The following is a 21,784-nucleotide window of genomic DNA, read 5'->3' as shown; positions in this document are numbered from 1 at the left end:
AAATCAATATGTACTTATTTCTTTAAAAATATAAATGTATTCAATTTTAATTTTGAATTATTAAAAGTCAGATATTTTTGGTTTCATATAAAAATAGTCACATATTACATGGTGTTATACTGTATTAAAATTATGAAATTACTAATTTAACTATTCATTATTCTTTTTGAATAAATAATAAATATCTTACAAATAATAGTGCACATTTTGCACAAAGTTTTTTTGTATGGTTTTTTTGTCTCTCTGGTCTACTATGTGTTTAGGAACTTCTATAGGTATGGTTATTTTTCTGTTATCCGTACACACACAGTGAAGTTTTTTACCAGTTACAATGAAAAGTATGTACATTTAATTTAAAAAAAATTAAAAGTCGCACATTTTAAAAATGTATCAAATCATACAATGTATGAACTGGCCCATGTCTTGAAGTCACCTTCCTACTAATATTATAAATGTAAAAGTTAATAAAGATTGATGAATTGATGGATGGATGAACCGATGAACGGATAGGAAGGATGAATGGGTGGATTTAAGCCTTGAACTTGAACTAAGTGAGTGTGGATTCATGGTTAGATCGATTGTTGTTTTTTCACTCTTTTACGCAAAAAATACTAAGCCGATCTTAATAAAACTTTGCAGTTTTATTGTTAATATTTCAGAATAACATAATGTAGTCTATAAATAACAATAATATTCAGTCATTTGGTCAAATAACAACGATAAGTGTCAAGAAATTAGGTCTTTCTATGATAAACTTAATTTCTCACTAAGTGAAGTCACAGGCAAAAATTAGTACAATTTAATTACATTTCTGCATTGTGATGAGTCACCTAAACGTTCCTCACCTCCCCATTCTCGTATTTCCTCGAAACAAGGACTCTTCATCGAATTATTGTTGCAAATACCAAGGTGGGACAAAAATGACCCAGTGGCGCTTCTAGGTAAAACCGATTTTAAATTTTTTTCTAATAATGTTATATTATCAAAAACATTAAAAAATTATAAAATTCAATAAATCAGGAAAAGTCAAAAAGTTTCATGGACTTTCGTTGAAAAATAAAAAAGTTAGAGACAATCAAACTCGCGAGTGGGACAAAAATGGGACGGCGGCCTTTCTAGTGTTAAACAAATCCATTGGCGTTAACGAAAAAAGCCGAATAAACAATAGATAAATAGTTTCAAACACGGTCTTCACACACTTATGAATAAATTAGGTCGAATTAACTAGCCTTATACTCGTATTTTAACAATACTAATTACACAGGGTGTTTGGCGGAAGGTTAGACAAACTTTAACCTTATAGGTAAGGACATTTTAAGAATATCTGTTCGCCCATTTGACCCTAAATTAATTGATATTTTTGTTTTTACTTATTTTTTTTCCGATATTTGACCTAAAAACTGCTTCAATTTTTTTCTCGCTTGATTTCAACCGATTTTTTTTATTTGATACTAATATCGAATAAGTCTTTAGTCAAATAAAATAAATTTCAGATCCAGATAATGATTGGATAGCTAGTTAAGGGCCGCCAAAATTTAACAAAAGTACAAACCACGATAAAAAAAACAACTTAGAATTTGATTTAAAAAAAATAATAATGGTGATAATGGATTGCCAATGCTCTTAAAAATATCTCTAACTTCTCTTTTTTCCAATGATATATCACACGTAGTAATTCGATATTGAAATCAAAGTTTATGGAAAATTGAATAATAATACAAAAATTATCCATACAAAAATAATTTTGAATTTTTTTAAACTCTTTTCTTCTTAATGTGGTTATTTTAAATTCATTTTGAAATAAAACATACAATATCTATCTGCGATACCTAATCAAAGTGTAATAATACATAATAATATTTCCATAACGATTTCAAGTGTATTAAAATAAAAGTTACATTTAAATGGTGCAATAAAAGAGTCACTTTACGAGCTTGAGCGTTAAGAAGCTATGAGAAGCTAACTATAAGACGTAGCAAAAAAATCGTGTTAATTTAAATATCAGTAAGGTCCTAATTTAAAAATAATACATTAAATAAGTCATATGTGAATAAGTAAACAAATGTGTAAGCAATTATTACGTGGGACACTATTTAAGTTGTGAGCCTAACTATGAAAACAAAGTAGTTTATTATTAAAATGGTATTGATTGCGTTTATTGGTATTGTCTTTCATGATTTATGTACTTTTTAATGTGTCCGAAATACTTATCATAGCATTTTTTCCACTCAGCTTGAGGCACCTCCAAAGCATGGTTTTTGACCGCACCGACAGTTGCTTCTGGGTATCTGGGTACATAAATCGCTGTTCACGCATTTAATTTTAATATATGGGTACCAAAAGAAGTGTTTAGATTCCAAGCAAGAATTTTGTAGCGTTGGACCTGTTTATTTCATATTTTGAGTGTTCAAATAGTCAGTTGTTTGACGAGACGTGTAAAAGCTCACATTTTCGTCACGAATGGCGATTCGACTATGCTGGTCAGTTTCCCTTATTAAACTGAAGACTTTTGGAAAAAAAGTGGCTGTTTACTATTAAGAATCAACCATTCTAAATTTCTCTAGTGAGGTTTCTGTCATATAATCGGATATTTCGGAAAAATAGGCGACCGTAAGTTTCAAAGTGTTCCGAGCGCATGGGACTTTTGTTGGAATTGGTTCATCTTAAAACATCTCCATAGTCGATAGCTGTTCATTTTCAGGATCATTATGCATAGATCCTTAATTCGTCAACTGTCACAATTTAAAAAACGGCTTTTAAAGCTTTTTAAACGTATTTATCAAACATTTCCAAGGACTAAACGACACAAGCGTCCTATTGAGCGTTTGAAAAGTTTTGTGACATCCAGCGAGAAAAAAACGTATTAACCATAATATGGTCATACAATATTTTATTACTGCTAGTGGAATTAATGCCTAGGATTATCTCAATCCTACGATATATCACATGACGAGGTTTCTCTTCCATTTTTCTGACAACATCAATGTTTTCCGCCACTATTAGTCATTTTGGACGACTTTCGCTAAGTTCACTGGTGAGCCAATGACATACAATATTATACTTCTTAAACTAGCGTTTTACAATGGTAAAGGACAGATCTTTATCACCAAAAGTGAAATTTAGCTGACCGCTTCAGTTTTGTATTGATTAACCACGTCGAAAGTCATAATAAATTTCGCGCGAAAATTTCCGCAAGTCAATTCCATGTTTTTGTAGTCAAGATAATTTTCAATTCAATGTTAATAATACAAAACGTGCTCAAATGATAAAAAGTTTTGAATAAGGTTGCACTCAAAAATGTCAAACTTTTCATTAAAAGTATCAGATGTCGTCTAACAACACGTTATGTTGTCGAGGCTCACAACTTAAATAGTGCCCTAGTACTTACCATATTTTATCTTGATGCAATGATTTTTAAATTAAATAATTAAGTAAGTATTAATACTTCTAATGGTAATTAACAAATTAATAGAGCAAGAGTTTTCAAGTTACATGTATTGACATACCCTTCTGCCTCGTTTGCCAGTTTTTGGTATAGTTTCAACAGCGGGGCCCTAAAACGCAAATTGTGCGGTGTCAAATTATTTACATACCTAAAGTTATTTACAATTGCATCAAGGAATAAAGGCAGCGATGTACACATGCCAGTAAGTGTCATATACTGGGATAGCATGTATGTATGCACAATAATTTATTTACAATTTTACTAGTTGGAATCAAGGGCGCAAAAGGAGAAGCTTCGTGATGATGAAAACATTATATTTCACTGAATGGGATTAAAATATGGACCAAAAATAAAATACAGTGACATTATTTTTGAAATCCATCAAGAAATGGCTGAGAAATAAATTCTTTAAATTACCTACCTACCTACATACGAGGGGCGGCTGAAGAGTTTTGAGCCTAAGTATGTTCAAGTGTTATTATTGACTTTATTTTGATTGAATTAATTTGCCAATAACCTCCTTAGTATATGTACAAAGTTTCATTTCATTAGCGTCATCACGCTTTTAGTAATTAATCCGTAAACATCACCATGTCTCAGTCATCCGCGCAATGTACGAAATTGAAGTACACAGTTGTCATAAAATTCCTCAAAAAGAGGAACAAAAAGCTGACGGTAACATTTGAAGAGATGTCTACAGTTTATGGGGAGTCTGGGCCTTCATTTGCCACCATGAAAGATTGGATCCGATAGTTCAAGCATGGCAGGGAGTCGCTAAAAGATGACCGCAAGTCAGGGCGGCCAGATTTCGCCATTAACGAAGAAAATAATGAAAATTTAAAGAATCTTGCTTAGGAGATCAGCGAATTAAGCTGTGACAGATAGCTGAAGCTATAGGCATTAGCAAAGAGCATATTGGCGATATTTTTCATACTCATTTACACATGAAATAGGGGTACGCGCGATGGGTGCCAATAATGCTCACGGCGCTCGACAACCAGCGTCGAGTCACAACTTCGCAGGAGTTTTAGGACATCTTTGGTCATAATCCTAACAATTTTTTTTCTCACATTGTCACGACTGATAAATAACACTGCACAACAAAATCGAACTTTTTTTTTGTTGCATGATATTTTTCACTTGTTGTTTACTAATTTAGGCTCGCTGATTTTAAATCTACCCTCAGATTTTTTCTAGCAGCTCTAGTTTATGAGATACAGGTACCCTCTTAAAATGTACCCTCCATTTGACTGCTGATATCGCTATCGTCAACGTCTTACTAGTTTCTGTTTCTTTTTTTGCAATGAATTCGTCTAGAAGGACCTGTGTAAACAATCCAAATAGATTTGTCACATTTGTGGCAGATATACATTCAAAAAATCCCGTTTAAATGTGTCAGACTTCGTGAAAAATGCCTATTTGGAGTACTTTCAACGGCTGCTGGAAACAAATAACAAGCCCTGGATACCGAATATAGTGTGTAAAACGTGTGTGGAGTCTTTACGATTATGGAAAAATAACAAGAGGGATCCCTTGAACCTTATTAGTCCTATGATTTGGCGTAAACCGTCAAACAACCACGACGACTGTTATTTCTGCATTGTAAACATAACAGGAATTAACCGCTAAAATCATTCTAAGTGGGTTTATTCTAATGTGCCGTCATGTTACTAGACCTGTCCTGCGTTCAACTGATACACTAAAACCCCAACCAAGTACATCTCAGGTACTGTACTACAGTACGTCCGCACGAAAATGTTCAACGAATGGATCGTTACGAAAATTGAGTGTTGAGATGTGAATGTGAAATTTTCGATGGACCACAACTTAAAAAATTAATAAACGATTAAATTTTACTGAAAGTATGACAAACGCTGAAATAAATGCCTGGAATGAGTTTGTTTGGTTCGTAAAAAACTTTTTGGGAAATAAGTAGTCCGTCAATTTTCCTGACCACGTCAATCGGTTAGTACTATACTTTCAGCAACTTGAATACAACATGAGCATTAAGATGTATTTCCTTCATAGCCATCTTGATCGAATTCCTGAAAATCTTGGAGATTTAAGCGAGGAGCAGTGAGAACGCTTTCATCAGGATATTTGCGCCATAGAGGAGCGGTACCAGGGCTATTGGAGTGAAAGTATGATGGCTGAATACTGTTGGATTATCCAGAATAGTAGTAACACTCGAACTCATTCAAGAAAGTCACATAAAAGAAAGTTTTGTTCTAATTACATAGTTAAATAAATTGTTATATGACAGAAAACCATGTTTTTTTGATAAAAATAGCTACTCTTCACATCTCAAAAAGTAGAGCTGCTAGCGAAAATCTGAGTACAGATTTGGAATCAGGGTAGAAAATGCAGCTAGATCCATAAAAAACATTCCATGCAACAAAAATGCTGTTGTGCAGTGTAATAGATCCGGCAGTACGATCTAGAGTCAAAATAAGAGTCAATGCAATGGATTCAAAAGGGAAAACGCCGCCGCGGAAATTCAAAGTGGAGCGATCGATACCCAAGCTCATAGCCACTATTTTTGGGATTGTGGAGGAATTTTATTCATTGACTACCTACTTAAAAAAAACTACAATAAACGGGGATTATTATGCTGTACCGCTGATAAGAGTACGTCAAGTGGTTGTTGAAATATTAAGAGGCAAACTGGTGAAAGGAAATCTGTTATTGCAAGACAATTCGCCCGTGCACACCGCGCATGTTGCATGACTTGCCCCGGGTAAAACTGGATTTCAAGAAATTAATCACCCACCACACAGTTTAGTCCGAATCCCTAGCTATTTTGTCTAATTCTCAAATTGGAAAAAAGTCCTCCAGGAACGAAGATTTTTGAGTGACAAAGAAAGGCGGCGTTAAAGGCTCATTTCGAAGGCAAAGATTGCGAATTTTTTTTCAGTGGGTTAAAAGCTCTTTTACACAAATGTAAGAAGTCCGTTGTCGTAGAGGGAGATTAAATAGAAAAATATATTTTTTATACTTTTCTATCGGCATTTTTAATAGCCTAGGCTCAAAACTTTTCAGCCGCCCCTCGTATTTTCGCGTGGAACTCAAACATAAGCGGATTAGGATTCACGCCACCCGTTCTATACTTACGAGCAAAAGTATGGAATCAGGCCGTTGTGTTTGGTTCCGAGACATCTTAAGAACTGAATGATTATGTATGTATTTATAGTATCAATTTAAAGTGTAAAACATTACCTTTAAAATGGTACCATTTTTAATTATCTTCTATTAGTCATTTAGTTCTTACGATCGCTCAGAACAAGTATGGTGATTCCATACTTTTGCTCGCGAGTGTAGTTTCAAGTCGAAAATGATACTATAATTATGTCAGTCTTCCTTCTTCTTTTTTTGTAAATGGCCAGGTCTAGGATATGTCAAAAAAGGTTACAAAATAATTTACTAAGAAAGAATCTTGAGTGATCCTGGCTGAAAAATTAAAACTAATAGATTTTTAAAAATTAGATCTGTCAACAGCACTGGTCCAGGGTTTGTACTCCGAATGAGTGCCGCGACGTCACCGATCAAATGGCGCGAAATATTTGTTATGCGCATCTTTGGGTCCCTGTAAGTTCTTTATTTGTAGATTTTCATGATTCTTTCACAATTATTATTGGTTTTATATTTTCAAGATTTATTATTAGAAAAAAAATTGAATCTTCTCCATTGTATGCAAGTGTCCCTGCGCATGCCGTTAACAAGCATGCACGCTACTTTCCCGTTTACTACCTACTGGCTGGCATGTGTATCGCAGCCTTAAGTTGAAGTTTAAAAAATAACTTACGATATCGGGTTCAGATGCTGCGGCTCCTGTGTTTCTCTTCTTTCCCCGGTTGCTTCTCTTGTACATTATAATACAGATTTATTATTTACAGTTATTGTATTATCTTAAAATAAACAAATATGTTATTAGAATATTACAAGTAAAACGTGGTTGACCTCATCCGAAACTAAAAGAAACAATTAAAAATATTGAAATTATTGTAAGAAAGATTTATTTGTCTGATACATTCTTGACTAAAATATGGATATTTTAAAAAGCTTTTGAAACTTTAGGTACACCAATTAATAAAGTTATTTGGATCAACTACTTAAGGGAAATGGTAATGTTGGACAAATATTAGGAGCTTAGTATAAGTATTTGAGGGGGCCCAACTCCTTTTTCAAGTATTTTTTAATATTTCCTACACTTTCGGAATAGGTCAGCAATAACACTTAACTAAAATCTAAAATTTAATACTTATTCAAAATAAGGTTTTAAAAAACTTCTTCGATTAAAAATTCATAAAATCAGGTCTTTACCGATGAAATTGCCGTTTTGTATGGAAAATTTAACGAATTTTCAAAACACTCGCATTTTCTATTATTTTTGGTAATTGTAGCGATCTTAAAATTAAATGTGTAGTCTAATACCTATGCAATAAACCATACAATAAGCTTCTAAAATAATTAAATCATCGTTACATGAATTCATTTATCACACATTACACCCGCCTCACAATGAAAAACACCCCTCGTGTGAAAAAATAGGTTTTCATTTGAGAATTATTCATGAGATGGTCTGAGTGGTAAGAGAGGGGTGATATTTAAGTATGCCAAACAATATAATTTGTTATTTGATCCAAACACTTAAAAGGAGGGTTGCTGATATTACCTAAGTAACATTGACATTGTTGTATTAATTTGGAGATTGGCATTTACTGTGATAATACAAAAATGGTAAGAAACTGATTGTTTCATGCGATTGAATTCAAATTACTAAGTTATGGAACATAATATTTTATAAAATCTCTTATGGCCAGTAAGATTAGACAATAAGCTTTAGCTTGAATTTGCAATGCTCTAAGATTCTCATACCTAGTCAAGAAACATTTGGAAAAGAAAATGACTGTGTAAAATTGTATTATTTTCGAAATCTAGTTAAATTTTAAATAGGTAAGATATTTTATCCTTCTTTTGTTTTTTTTAATCTAAGTTAAGTAGGTAATTATGCTACCTCACCATTGAATCACGCACGGCAAAGTCTTCGAAGTTTTTAAGGAAATTATCGTCGTTACACAGCTAACAAACAAAGCAAAGACAAAATGCAATCGATAATCGAACCTTCTGCTAATTTTAGAAAAAGGAAACATTTTAAAAGTGATTTTGGACCTAATTTACATCATTTTAAAGCTCATTTAGATTTGTTATTGGAATAACGTTATTGGTTGTATGAATACCAGATTAAAAGAGACTTAAAATCGCGGAAATTGTTTTGTTCAATTTGAAGTTCAATCTATTGTGATTTTCAAGTAATTTGAATCTAGTAAATTGAATCATGTTATGTTTTGTAGACGAATCTTTGGACAGCGATGGTTGCTGCGAGACACCAGGGTGTACCGCCAGCCCAGAGACCAGACCTTGGAGGGCATCAGCCAACGACGTCAGCCCCCAGAGGCGGATGGACTTAGTTAGAGCCCCTTCGTGTCCAGGGTAATTACTGTCTTTCAAAACCTACTAACGTCACATAACGTTTTTTGCAGGCCAATATAAGCTGGCTACCTACGGACATAGTCACGTCCTACAATCTTAGGTGCTTATTTAGGTGCTTTAGCAAATAATTATTTCTTAAGGGTCCATTCTTGGTGTAGGTAACTAAGCACACACTGAATAAACACTACACTCAAACTATCCTAATTTACATATTGAAGTTGCAAGATTTGTGCTTTTGCCGATTTTTTATCTACACTTGCCCTATTTTCTAAGTATTTGAATTATCACAAGTCATTATCACAAACCTTATTATAACAAGAGAGATTCGGAAAACAATAACAATTACGCGTAGCGGCAAATAGAAAAAAACATGGCGTTATCACGGAAAAAAACTTTGATTTATCAATACTGGATGTATCGGGGTTGCCCAATATCTCAATAAATAATTATTAACGTGGACAGCAGACACCTGTCACTCTTATATAATAATATGCAAAAACGGGTCATGGCTACACTTTTTACTTTTTTATTTACACTCTACCAACCTATATTTATAACACAACGCATTTTTATAATATGCAAATTCATCCCCGATGTGAATCTTCCTAGAGTCAAACTATCAAAGTCAAAAGGTAGCCATTCTGAATATACGACTAGAGTTACCATATAAGCTCTGACAAAAGCTCACCCACAAAAGAATTTATTGCATTACAATTTACGTTCTATTAGATGTACTTACACTGTACTTTCTTGTGGTCTATTCTCCTTTATACAACTGATAAGTAAAACGATATTTGCCGGCGTTAAAATAACCGACCTCCCGAAGGAAGCTTCTACGCGAAACAAAATATCGCGCAACCTCGACACCGGTCAATCATAAAATGAGTGGGAACCTAATACCTATTGATTATTATCCTAAAATTACCTACCTTGTCGAGATGTCTACCTACACAACAACACAACTATAAATCACTAGCCTGTTGAACGCTGAGGCAATGTTTTTTCGACGACCGAGTACATAAAACGAATGTATACCTATGTAACAAAATAGTACCTCTATACATTAAATAATGCAAGTAATTTTCAACATAATAATATTGCCTCTCCATTAATAGTTATTTGGAGCCAAGTATATTTAGCAATTTACCGTAAATCGAGCGTTACAACATGTTACATGCCGGTACACTGTAAACGGCGATGTCTTATTTACCTCCTAAGCTTAAGCAGCCGAAAATCCCTTCGCGTCTTCCCGTAACTTACGAAAACAAACAAACGGGCCTGATTTTCACGAGGACCGACGCGCAACAAGTGGACTTCTTTATTCTCATCACATCTATGAAATTACGTACCTGATTCTCCCGGCGCACCTCTGAATACATTCACTATATTATCATTTATTAACTGCCCGAAAATTGCACTCAATTAGCAAAAAACAACGATAAAACCGAATTAAAACCAAAACAAACGGGAGGGATCGATGATGACACTGTAAAATATTCTTTCAACTGAACGCGACCCGGCACTCTACCGGCGTCGGTAGCTGCATATGTACTGCATTTATGTGCCTATACGTATTCATGCCTAGGTATATAATGTGCGAGTCCATTTAAGAATATGTATTTACTTAATCGATATTCAAAAGGGAAAACCTTTTCATAATTTGTAATTCGATTTTTAATATTAATTAGTTAGTATCATTTGTTATATTGAAGTTTAAAACCAGTTATTAAATGTTATGTTGATGCATTGTATTGCCTCACATACATAGCCCTTCCGTTCAGTTACTGTGTTTGTGTGTGTGTGTAACCTGTCATCGCAGCATCCCAGGTCTAGGGCATCTAGATACCTCCATCGATTTGTGAGCGATACGAATTGCGCCGAAACATCTACATATGTACGGTACGCCAATACGTATGCGAGCATATTGAAGGTGGATGGTCAATAATAATTTTGAGACCTAACGACTATCGCTGAAAGGTCGTAGTTGCATCAATCCGAATAGGATTGTTAATTTGTTTCTAAGCTAGACTGCAACATCGGGTACGGGGGGTAAAGGTATATCTGGGTCATTCGATGGGGCGCGGAGTGCGCATGTGCGCGACCCGCGCTGTCCGCGCATCCTTGCGCAGATCTCCATTTTGCGTTTCCCCGCACCTGCAATACAGGCAAATTGCTTCGCTGCTTATTTTCCGACTTCACTTCCCACAGCTCCAAATGTTGAGTACGTAGAGCTCCTAAATTACCCCTGGTGAGTGCGTCTCAGTGAACTATGTGTCTATACCCAATGTGCCCACTACACAATCTTTCCAGTTGTTTCTCAATTTTATTGTGACTAGACTCCGATGCTTAGACTTTACAGTGTGATTCACTCGAATTCGTGTACCTTTAGCGGTCTAGATGTTAGCATTAGGGCATGCATGCTTCTCTATGTTTACCTATTCCTTGAGTGTTACGAAACCGAAGTCCTATGTCAGTGTGTCGTATCGGGGACCGGCGCGTGGAGTCCTGTGAACGTTTCATTACAGCTAAGATGTTTGTAGGGAGTTAAGATGCCGTTGCTAAGCGTAGGAGCGAAATGAGGCGTCACGAGATGCAGTGCAAAGGGGCAGAGGCCGGCGGCGGCAAGGAGGGCTCGCAGATGTCTCGCAGCGAGTCGACCCTGAGCCGCTGCACGCCGCACACGCCGCTGGGCCCGCCCGACAGCGCGAGCGTTGACTCCAACCCCATGCCCACCATCTATCGGTAACTCCCTGAGGTCGCCCAGGAGAAGACGTATACACCGCCTTTACCGCCGACACTACATGCAGCGCCGCACTGCTCGATATGCTGTGCTGTGACCTTCGCGCATACTCAGGCAAACGCTGTTCAAATTGACAACAATCGAACGATGCTAGTCTCTACTGCTAGTTACATTTTACGTTGTAACGTTCGTATACATATAATTAGGTACTTATTTTTTCTGGACTCTAACTTGTTTTCCCGAAACTTACTCCGGGAAAAGTGATGTCTTTCTAGTTTTCCTTCGAAATTAAATGAAAATATGTTTGCCTAGTGAAAACTCTACGGTAATAACTAAATATAAACTCACGACACTCAAATACTCAATATATTTACGCGTTATAAGTTATTATTACTAAGAATTGACCAATTACGCTGAGGCTTTCGTTTTCGATTTTGAAATAACAATTTGTAGGTGCCGTACTTTGCCGTGATATCATGTTTGTCTTAGTATGCGCAAACATTTCATTTAGATGCGTATCGATTGATTACCACAAATTGTTATCATTTGGATGGTTAAGACATCATGATATGTCTTCTCCTGAAGGCAAATAAAGCTGAGAGCGCACTCCGCCCGCATCGCGCACCGCGATCGTCGCATGCGAGTAGGTACCAACAATCACGGTATCTTATACAGGCTGACAAACTCCGACAGATCTCAAAGAAAATCTAAAATCAACTGATACTGCACGGGGCTTGACAACTGTAAAAGATAGGGGTACAATCCCACTGCTTAGCTTACCCCATGCCGGTACATCTGGAGGAGCTGCGCGGAGCACAGGTATGGTAAATAGGTACCTTTTTGAATACCACAGCACAGTGTCGCTTCCCCCACCTCGTCTCATCACCTTTCCTTGTCACCTCTATACTTAGTTGCAAGCTTTCTGTCCGCCTTGGCGCTACTTATCTCGCTTTAAATGATAAAAACAAGGATTTTAAACAGATTCGAAAAGATCTATAGAAACCGCATAGCTAACACGTAGGTTAATATCATCAAATTTTAGAGAGACAAAAGCACTTTTGTTAGTATGCAACAAAAGAGGACATATTATCCTCAAATATTGTACTCGTAGATGACAGTTTAAAATCGGTGCGACGTAGGTATTGTTTTAGTTTTACAATAATGCTATAGAGTAGGCAAAACTATTCACTCTCAAGGACGTAAAATGTTCACTAACAATATTAGATTTTAGAAAAAATTACATATTTATTATCACCTAGCTAATTCATCATGTAGTGATCATTTAATACAAATTAATTATGTTAGTAGATTTATATTTTATAATAAAGCATTCGAAAAGTAGTGTGAAAAGCTATTTTAAAATATTTTCTTAGGATTATTACATACACACTAACTTATCTACACACACATACTTTATTTAAGTTTTTATTTATGAAATTGAACTTCTTACAATTCTTAATTAAAACTTATATAAAAAAATATACATTTGCAACCTTTTATTAAAAGGCAAATAAATACTACCTACCAAGTTAGGTAAACCACCAGCAACATATGTAAACAACCAGGTTTACTAGCTGACGATAAAAAATAGTCATGATTCTTAACAAAAAAACAATTTCAATTGTAAACCCAATACAAAGAAGTACAAAGGTACACTTGATTTTGTTATAGTTTATTTATTTAATAATGCAATGATGGATATAATTCAACTTATCAGGGCTATACCGTAGTCTCAATTAATTACATATTGTCGTCACAACACAAAGGTTAAAGGTGTAGAGTATTAAGATACATAATCTGTTTTTTTTTTGTTGGCCAGATGTCGCGCTCCAATCGCGTCTCTCGATTGTATGGATGATTTTAGTGCGAACTCCCAACAAATGCTGGACCAAGGTAAGATAGAGCAGTAAGTTTTCATATTGAGATGACGGCAAAGAGCGACCATTTTAATATAATAAAAATTTTATCAAAGCACCCAGACATAGTTAATCTAGTTAATCAACTACTTACACTTAATTTAATGTACATTACGATTACGAGTATTTTCGTAGTTTAGCGCAGGCCGTAGTGTACGACTACGAGTACTACGCTTGCTACGAAAACGTAGGTCGCAGTTTCTTCATAAAGTTACATTAACTGTAAATAAAAGTAGATGATCCTGAATAACATTTTACATAGTTAATATAATTTAATTTCTAGTAAAAGAATAATCATAATCAGCGATCATAGCGTCAAACATAATTTAAATTATGTAAGTCTTAAAGTTCTGTAAGGTACAAAACTTTCAGTAAGTTATATGATAATGGTTCATTAATCGGACAGATTTTTTTATAGAGCACCAAATAACCTACAAAAAGTATTGCAGAGCCAGCAAGGTCATCAGGAAAACCAGGACCAATATCGTTTGAAGAAAGATTGAAGTGGCGGAGTGGGAAAAATATAAATCAAGAACAATTCAAAATGTTATCCCCGACTCTCGCAAAGAAAATGAACAAATTGAAATTAGGCCTCTTTGATAGAGGTGGCATCAATAAATTTGTTATGATGAAGGATGATTCAGAGGGACATTAGAAATATTTAGCTCTATTAGGCTAAATAAATTCTTGCCCTCATATTTTATTTTAGTTTCCTACCTGGCTTCAATTTTAAAATGTATGAATCATTGATTCATCATCAAAATTGTATTTATTTTTTTATTAAGATAATGATCAATGAATCATTCTTTATAATTAAATGTTGAATGTTGTTTGTTATCTTACTGAACTTTAGTTATCTTTTGTAAAGCCTATTCGTCTGGCTGTAGAGCTTATCCATGTCACTAGCATGAATAATAATTTGGCATACCCGCATCCCATAGATACCTACCTATAAGTATACAGGGTGTTAGGTAAATGGGTATATGAGCCGACACTAGCCCATGTTAACATGGTCATATAAATGGTATGGTGAAGTCAGAAAATTGATATCTTCATTTTAATTATTTTAATTTAATACAAATCGGATTTTATAAAAATTTATTTTGTATGAAAATTAAAAAAATTAAAATGTCGATATCAAATTTCTGACTTCACCATACCATTTATATGACCATGTTAACATGGGCTAGTGTCGGCTCATATACCCATTTACCTAACACCCTGTATGTTTATTTTATTTTAATGTATCACCCAATAATATTAAAATTTGATTAAGCCATTTCATATCATTATTATTATTTAGTTGTCTGGAAGTGCTTTAAGCTTTGTCCTTTTCCAATAGGTTAATTCAATAATCTGTATCATTTAATGTTTAGTCAAATAGTACTTTATAATTGTATTTATTTTTGTAGACTAGCTTTCAGGAAAAAGTTAAAAGGAATAGTTTTTCTTATATACTTAAATGCTATACATTAGATTTTGAAACAAATTTTTCTTATATACTTAAATGCTATACATTAGATTTTGAAACAAAGGGAATGTTCAAAGAAGTAAACTTTAGCAATAAATGTCAGTGTTAATGTGATATAAGTATTTTTGGCAACATATTACACCTACTATCGATTTAATACCCGAAAATAAAATTAAAATATACAGGGTGTTAGGTAAATGGGTATATGAGCCGACACTAGCCCATGTTAACATGGTCATATAAATGGTATGGTGAAGTCAGAAAATTGATATCTTCATTTTAATTATTTTATTTTTCATACAAATCGGATTTTATAAAATTTATTTTGTATGAAAATTAAAAAAATTAAAATGATGATATCAAATTTCTGACTTCACCATACCATTTATATGACCATGTTAACATGGGCTAGTGTCGGCTCATATACCCATTTACCTAACACCCTGTATATTTGACAATTGTTTAATCAAAATGTCGTTATAAAACGACGTTTTTTCTTTGTTTGTGCCATGATGAAGAATGATTAACAAAATAAATGTTGTCAATTATATTCTTACTTCAGAGTAATGCTGTGCGCCCCGTACTTTCCTATTGCTAGCTAAGTATTTCTCTTAGAACGTGTATCAATGTTTTTCATGTCCTTTTAAATGGTAAGAACGTTTTGAAGACATTGTGTTTCTGCCAGCAGGGGAAGTGACGGTATCCCGTCACATGTCTGGATATATGGCCAATAGTAACGCTATGGCTTCGTCCGTGACTCCCGGCCTCCGCTATAAGAACTTGGGCAAGTCTGGCCTCAGGGTTCCCAATATTGGGCTGGGTATGTGGACGATGGTCAATGAAGAAAGCGCGGAGGATATCATTATGACAGCCTTGGAAAATGGGATCAATTTATTTGATCTGTCTGAGGCCCACTGCGGTTAGTGCACATGATGAATGACAATAACACATTAACACAAGCTTTCATAGCAAGCAAAATAGAATGGCAAATAATAAAAAATATAAATTATCAAAATTGGATTAGATTTAAACGTAATGCAATTAACACTTAATATAATGTTAATAACACACTTATTTACATATTAACATGCATTATTATCCATTTTAATATTATTATAGTCACTAGATATTTTGCTGGTCATTGCCAAATCATGCTAAAGTTTCACTTCACCACACACACATAAAGCAAACTTACTACATCATGTGCGCTATTTTTATATGTATATCGTATAATCACTGACTTTTTTTATTCATTGCATATTCATATCGTCATAGTTTTAAACAAGCGCCAATTAAAAACAAATGATCATGGAATAATCACAGCTAAAGGCGAAGCTGAACTGGGCAGGATCTTGAAGAAAAGAAACGTGAGAAGAACAAGCATTATTATTACTACGAAAATTTACTGGAGCACCAAGTGAGTATGATACAATGTTTTGTTATTTTAACCACCAACATTCTGGATACAATGTATTATATTTATTTAATCCTACGTATTCTATTTTATTTATTTATATTAAGTATTTTAATTGTCGCATAAAAATAACATGACAGGCACTGGATTTTGTTTATCTTTGTTCTTTACCACACAAAATAATATTAATTTTAAATGTAATAGGATAGGTATAATAATAATACTTATAATTTTATAACGATCGCTTTCTAATTCGTATTATAATTATGTGTTAAGCTAACTTGATACCTTTTGTATAGCACCCATGGACACAGAGAGTTAATATTTTTACAATTAACACAAGATGAGTGGAAACGCTAGTTGCTATTGAATTTATTTAGCTAAATGATACTGAGACCTAAGCTTCACGTAACATGCTTGATGCTTCTCAATGATTTTAGAAAAAGTGACAAATATTTATTCAACTTGCTTGTTTTGCAGATCTGATGAGAGAGGTCTCTCTCGAAAGCATATCATCGAAAGTGTAAAAGCATCTCTGGCCAGACTTCAAGTCGAATATATTGACGTAGTACTTTTGCACAAAGTAGATCCAGTCTGCCCAATGGAAGGTGGCTGCCCATTATATTTGATTTTAAAGCACTATTTTAATTGGCTATTTGTATTTATAATCTCTCATTGATTTCAGAGCTGGTGCGTGCTATGAACTTTGTGATAAATCAGGGATGGGTGATGTACTGGGGCACAGCTCGTTGGTCTCCCTCAGAGGTTTGTATTCATTATTTTATTTTTTGTCTTATTTAATGAGAAAACCTTAATTAATTCTTACTTTTGAGTGGTTATTTCCTAATTAATTTCACAGATAATGGATGCTTACACAAACTGCAGACAGTTCAACTGCATCACGCCGATAGTTGAACAGACAGAATATCACATGTTCTGCAGGGAGAAGCCTGAACTCTACATGCCAGAGTTGTACCACAAGATTGGTGTTGGCAAGTATTTATAATTATTTTCAATAAATGTATTGTAAGTACATTGGAATGATATAACATATTTTATCGTTACTTTTTTTCAGGAATGATGGTGTGGTCAGCTATCACCACGGGAAAAGGGCTCGGCCGTGAGGAGATTACTGGACTCTTCGCCAAGTCCCGCTTCAACAGGAAATATAGCACCTTCAGTTGGTGCGAGGAAGACCTGGCAGTTCCAGAGGTATTTTTTTTCTTTCATGATTTCACGAAGAGAGAGAGAGTATGATGTATAAATGATACATATACTTTCAGATGCGTAGCTCTGGCAGTAAGGAACAAGTAACTGGTGAAGAACCACGCACTTACGGTGACAAGCTTCGTGATCTTTCCAATCTGGCAAACTCACTAAGTACGTATAAGAAGCAAACAACATCTTCCATTTTTGGCCTAATTCTGTACTCAATGACACATAATTTTTCGTTATTTAGACTGCTCTATGAGCCAGCTGGCAGTAGCTTGGTGCCTGAAGAATGAGTCGGTGAACTGCCTATTACTAGGCGCCACCAGTGTGGAACAGTTCAAAGAAAATATACACGCTTTACAGGTAACATTTTCCTAAGGATATACGAGTACCTGCTTAAATTCTTTACTTGATTTCAGTTTGGGAAAAGAAATCGTGTTTAGATAGTAGAGACATTAAAAGACCAAGTGGCAATGGAGGACTGATGTACCCAAAGTATTCTTTATTTCAACAGTGTCATGTCACGTTTGCCTGCCTTTATATTGTTCTTTATTAATGTGTAATTTCTGAGCAGATAGTGCCGCAGCTGACTCCGTTGGTGATGATCGAGATAGAGCGTCTGCTGGCAAACAAGCCGCAGAGGCCGCCCATGGTGTCTACCCTGGCCATGCGCAACCAGCAGAACAACACAGTCCGCATTGATATGACGTAAGTCTTATGGAGATTCCATTTCCAAATTGTTTCATTAGCGCTTACTCGTCAATTTTTCACTTTTCATATAGGTATAGCATTCCATAGGCCAGCAACGCAGGCTGCGGGTGTTTATGGGCGGCGGTAATCATTTACCATTAAATGATCCGTCTTTTTGTTTGCCTCCTGTTCCACAAGAAAAAGTTACAACGCAATTCTGCTCCCCAAATTCTTTGACACGTTTCTCCATGAGACCAATCAAATAAATACAGTTCCACAATTACCGTTAGCTGGAATATATGAAGATGATGTAGAGGTTAGGTTATGGCTAGTTTGCTTGCTCCCAATTCTTGAATTGAGTGTATGTGTTCATGACACAAGAAATGCGAAAGGTTCTTCAATGCTTTATCCCTAAGTTCCACAATCACTAGCCTTCTAGTCCAGCTAGACCTACGCCAGCATATTATTATTTGTTCACATTGGCTTCGTGATGTTCCAGAGGTGTCACATCGTTATTGATCACATTTCCCACTTGGTGTTGCAGCGGTGTCACATCAGGCACTGGATCGCCCAAGCCGGAGGGCGAAGGCGCCGAGGGCGAGGCGTCCACCCCCGGCAAGGAGACCGGGCGGGCCTTCTGTGAGATCCAGTGACCGTGGTGGCGCGGAAGCACTGACTCTGCTTCCAAATCTAGCAAATCAAAGGTATAAGTCTCCGATCTATATACTTTCTTGATAAGTTTGTCATCACAGGTTAGGTTTATTGGTCATGATGTAGGTAGATCCTTTTTTTTCTAGTTTCACAGCCATATCTCTGTGCAATTTGACATTTATATTTTCTTGATATGATAATAATTTATTATTCTTAATTCCAGGAATCACTTAAGGACTCTAAACCTAAATTCTTTTTAAACAATGCCGGCGAAGTCATCAAACGCACAGGTTAGTCATTTAAACCTGTCTTGATTACATTTCATTATTTTCAAATCAATTTAAGTTTCCTTCTTACAGTCTTGTCATCTATTGGGATTAAATTCATAATCAATTTCATCAATCAAAAATGAAAAGGCGTAACTCCTATCCCTAGTTGGATAAAACGGACCTTGATTTTCGCTTGTTCCAGAGCAAGACGGAGTATCAACAGACGTGGTGATCTCCGTATCTTCCCTGAAAGGCAAGCAGCCCGCCAGCGGCGGCAGCAAGGTAAAGAAGTCCAAGTCAGATACTGCTCGTCCGCGCTCCGCCTCGCTCCAGCGGTCCTCCTCGGGCCAGCTGTCGGTCGCCCGGGACCGACGCCGCTCCCGTCTCGATCTGGCGTCTCCTGCTGACATTTAGCGCTACTAACTTTTCAGTTGAGTCGCGATACGACACAATACAAGTGTGAAACATGGCTAATACTCAACCTACTACGAAAAATCAATGCTTTTAAACCCTGAAAGGGATGGACAATGTGAAATTATGCCAAATTACCTGGAACTGTTAATTAATAAAGGATGTGAATACAGCATAGTTTTAGATACAGTAAATTAATATTGTTTAGGTGGATGCTACGATGGACGGTCACACCTGGTGGTGAATTATGGTCTGTGATTATGAATGATTACTTGATTGTTCGATTAAAATGTATATAAAGTGGAGTAATAAAATCACTGTAGTAGAATATAATTCACTCTTTGTGGTAAATGGTAAGACTGTAGCATAAGATTTATGTCAGTACGTAATAACTAGAACGAGATCGTTTTAACGGCCGATCAAGTAGCTCTTGGTAAGGTAAGTACTGTTATACAATCTTTCCTATTTTTCTTAGAAAACTATAGTAGACTGGATTTCAATCAAAGTAGTAGGTAGTTTGAAAGAGACAACTTCTTCACATTGAAACGAATAGCGGAACACCTTTGAACACCGTAGAACTTATTGTGTCCTAGATATTAAGTCAACGAGCAAAAACTTAGAGCCGTTACCACACAGCGGTTGTATAAATGATTCCTTTGAATTCACTAATAGAGAAGCCGAGTCTTTTAAAACACTTTTCTGATAAAAAATTGCTTACACTACGCTTGTTTTTAAAATCTGGCTTAAACATAATTAAGTTATATTTGATTTATTCCACTCAAATTTAAGTAACGAAATTAGTTCTCGGAAACTATTTTTGTGTATTTCATATTTAAAACAAACTTTCTTAATGACTAGTTATGCTACTTCGGCTATGCTCAATTAGGCACAGATTTATATTTTATAGACACAGCGCACTTAGATACTACATTAAATGTTGTGTAGAGTGGACTAAATGGCCTACATACGACATATAAATCGGTACCTATTGTAGTCCTTTTATTGCTAAATAGCGTTCCTTGAATAGACCACTAGCGACATTGATATGGGTCGCTGGCCAGCAGCATTGGGACGAACTAGGTATACCTTAAGGTAACTTACCACTTGGTAGTAAGGTAAAACATGTCTAAAATATTATATGTTATATGTCATGGTATAACTACCAATTTTTTGTTACCATTAAGTTTTTGTTATTTAGTAAACTATACAATAATTAATCCTAGCAAATAATTAAAAGTTGTATTATCAATTCATTATACATATAATTACTATGTATGTATTATATAAATTATGAAATTACCGTTGTTCTTTAAGAATATTACAATTTAAATTCAATGTTAGAGAATTAATTCGATTTAACTTAGAGAGTAAACAAACATCTTACATGAAGATGCATCAGAGTCCACAGTACCTGTTAATGTTATATGAAATAGTTAAATGTTAATGATAATAATTGTTTCAATGTGACTTTTTCCGTGTTATGGTATTGTAGTAAAATTTTTAAGTAATTATACATGTATGTATTTTATAACAGATTAATAATATAACATAGAAAATTTGGAAAATTCGACACTACCTATATACCGAAAACAATTATATTGTATTATCTCGTAATTTTCAATATAATAACAGTCTATTTGATGTCTAATAACGTAAACAAATTTAATATCAATGTTAGCCATATATTCTGATTCAGATTACTAGAAATATTTTATTTATTGTTATTGTACTTCGAAGATAATTAAACCTATTTAGGCAATTTTACTATTTCTAATAGGTACCCTTGTGTATGTATCACAAGATTCATCTCTCGTTTGTTCTTTCATATCATTAGATTAAATATAAGGCTCAGGCCTTCAGGATTTGCTAAGCAACCACCTCTTAGATACGATTTTTTAATGTTTAAGCCAGGAATGTAACCAAAATATTAATTAAATAAAGCATGCGTATACAACATTACATTGTTTCTTTTATCCGCACGGAAACAACCAGTCATCTATTAAGATGTGTTGGCACATCCAGTCGTTAAAGTAGTTAGTGGGTAGGTAACCGAGTCTCACAACACAGCACCGGTA

At 35.0% G+C, this 21,784-nt stretch overlaps 1 protein-coding gene across 8 annotated transcripts in view; it reads left to right on the top strand.

Annotated features, from left to right (window-relative positions):
- LOC135086628 (voltage-gated potassium channel subunit beta-2) overlaps positions 1-21,665 on the top strand; it is a 36,243-nt gene extending 14,578 nt beyond the window's left edge. For 2 of the 8 annotated variants that reach the window (XM_063981381.1, XM_063981380.1), the window contains exons 6-20: positions 8,797-8,935; positions 13,495-13,568; positions 14,041-14,196; positions 15,751-15,981; positions 16,338-16,479; positions 16,957-17,084; positions 17,162-17,241; positions 17,336-17,468; positions 17,552-17,688; positions 17,760-17,856; positions 17,936-18,051; positions 18,263-18,396; positions 18,923-19,082; positions 19,253-19,319; positions 19,501-21,665. In XM_063981381.1, coding sequence (XP_063837451.1) covers positions 8,797-8,935; positions 13,495-13,568; positions 14,041-14,196; positions 15,751-15,981; positions 16,338-16,479; positions 16,957-17,084; positions 17,162-17,241; positions 17,336-17,468; positions 17,552-17,688; positions 17,760-17,856; positions 17,936-18,051; positions 18,263-18,396; positions 18,923-19,031 — 1,676 coding nt within the window. In that variant the 3' untranslated portion in view covers positions 19,032-19,082; positions 19,253-19,319; positions 19,501-21,665. Of the gene's footprint in view, positions 1-8,796; positions 8,936-11,060; positions 11,184-11,475; positions 11,678-13,494; positions 13,569-14,040; positions 14,197-15,747; positions 15,982-16,337; positions 16,480-16,956; positions 17,085-17,161; positions 17,242-17,335; positions 17,469-17,551; positions 17,689-17,759; positions 17,857-17,935; positions 18,052-18,262; positions 18,397-18,922; positions 19,083-19,252; positions 19,320-19,500 lie in introns of those variants that run through there. The other 6 variants (XM_063981385.1, XM_063981382.1, XM_063981386.1 and 3 more) reach the window with 6 other exon arrangements.
- Positions 21,666-21,784: the final 119 nt, after the last annotated feature.

This window comes from Ostrinia nubilalis, chromosome Z, assembly GCF_963855985.1.
Source record: "Ostrinia nubilalis chromosome Z, ilOstNubi1.1, whole genome shotgun sequence".
Taxonomy (NCBI): domain Eukaryota; kingdom Metazoa; phylum Arthropoda; class Insecta; order Lepidoptera; family Crambidae; genus Ostrinia; species Ostrinia nubilalis.
The sequence above is the reverse complement of the archived record's forward strand: the minus strand, read 5'-3'. Positions and strand labels throughout refer to the sequence as shown.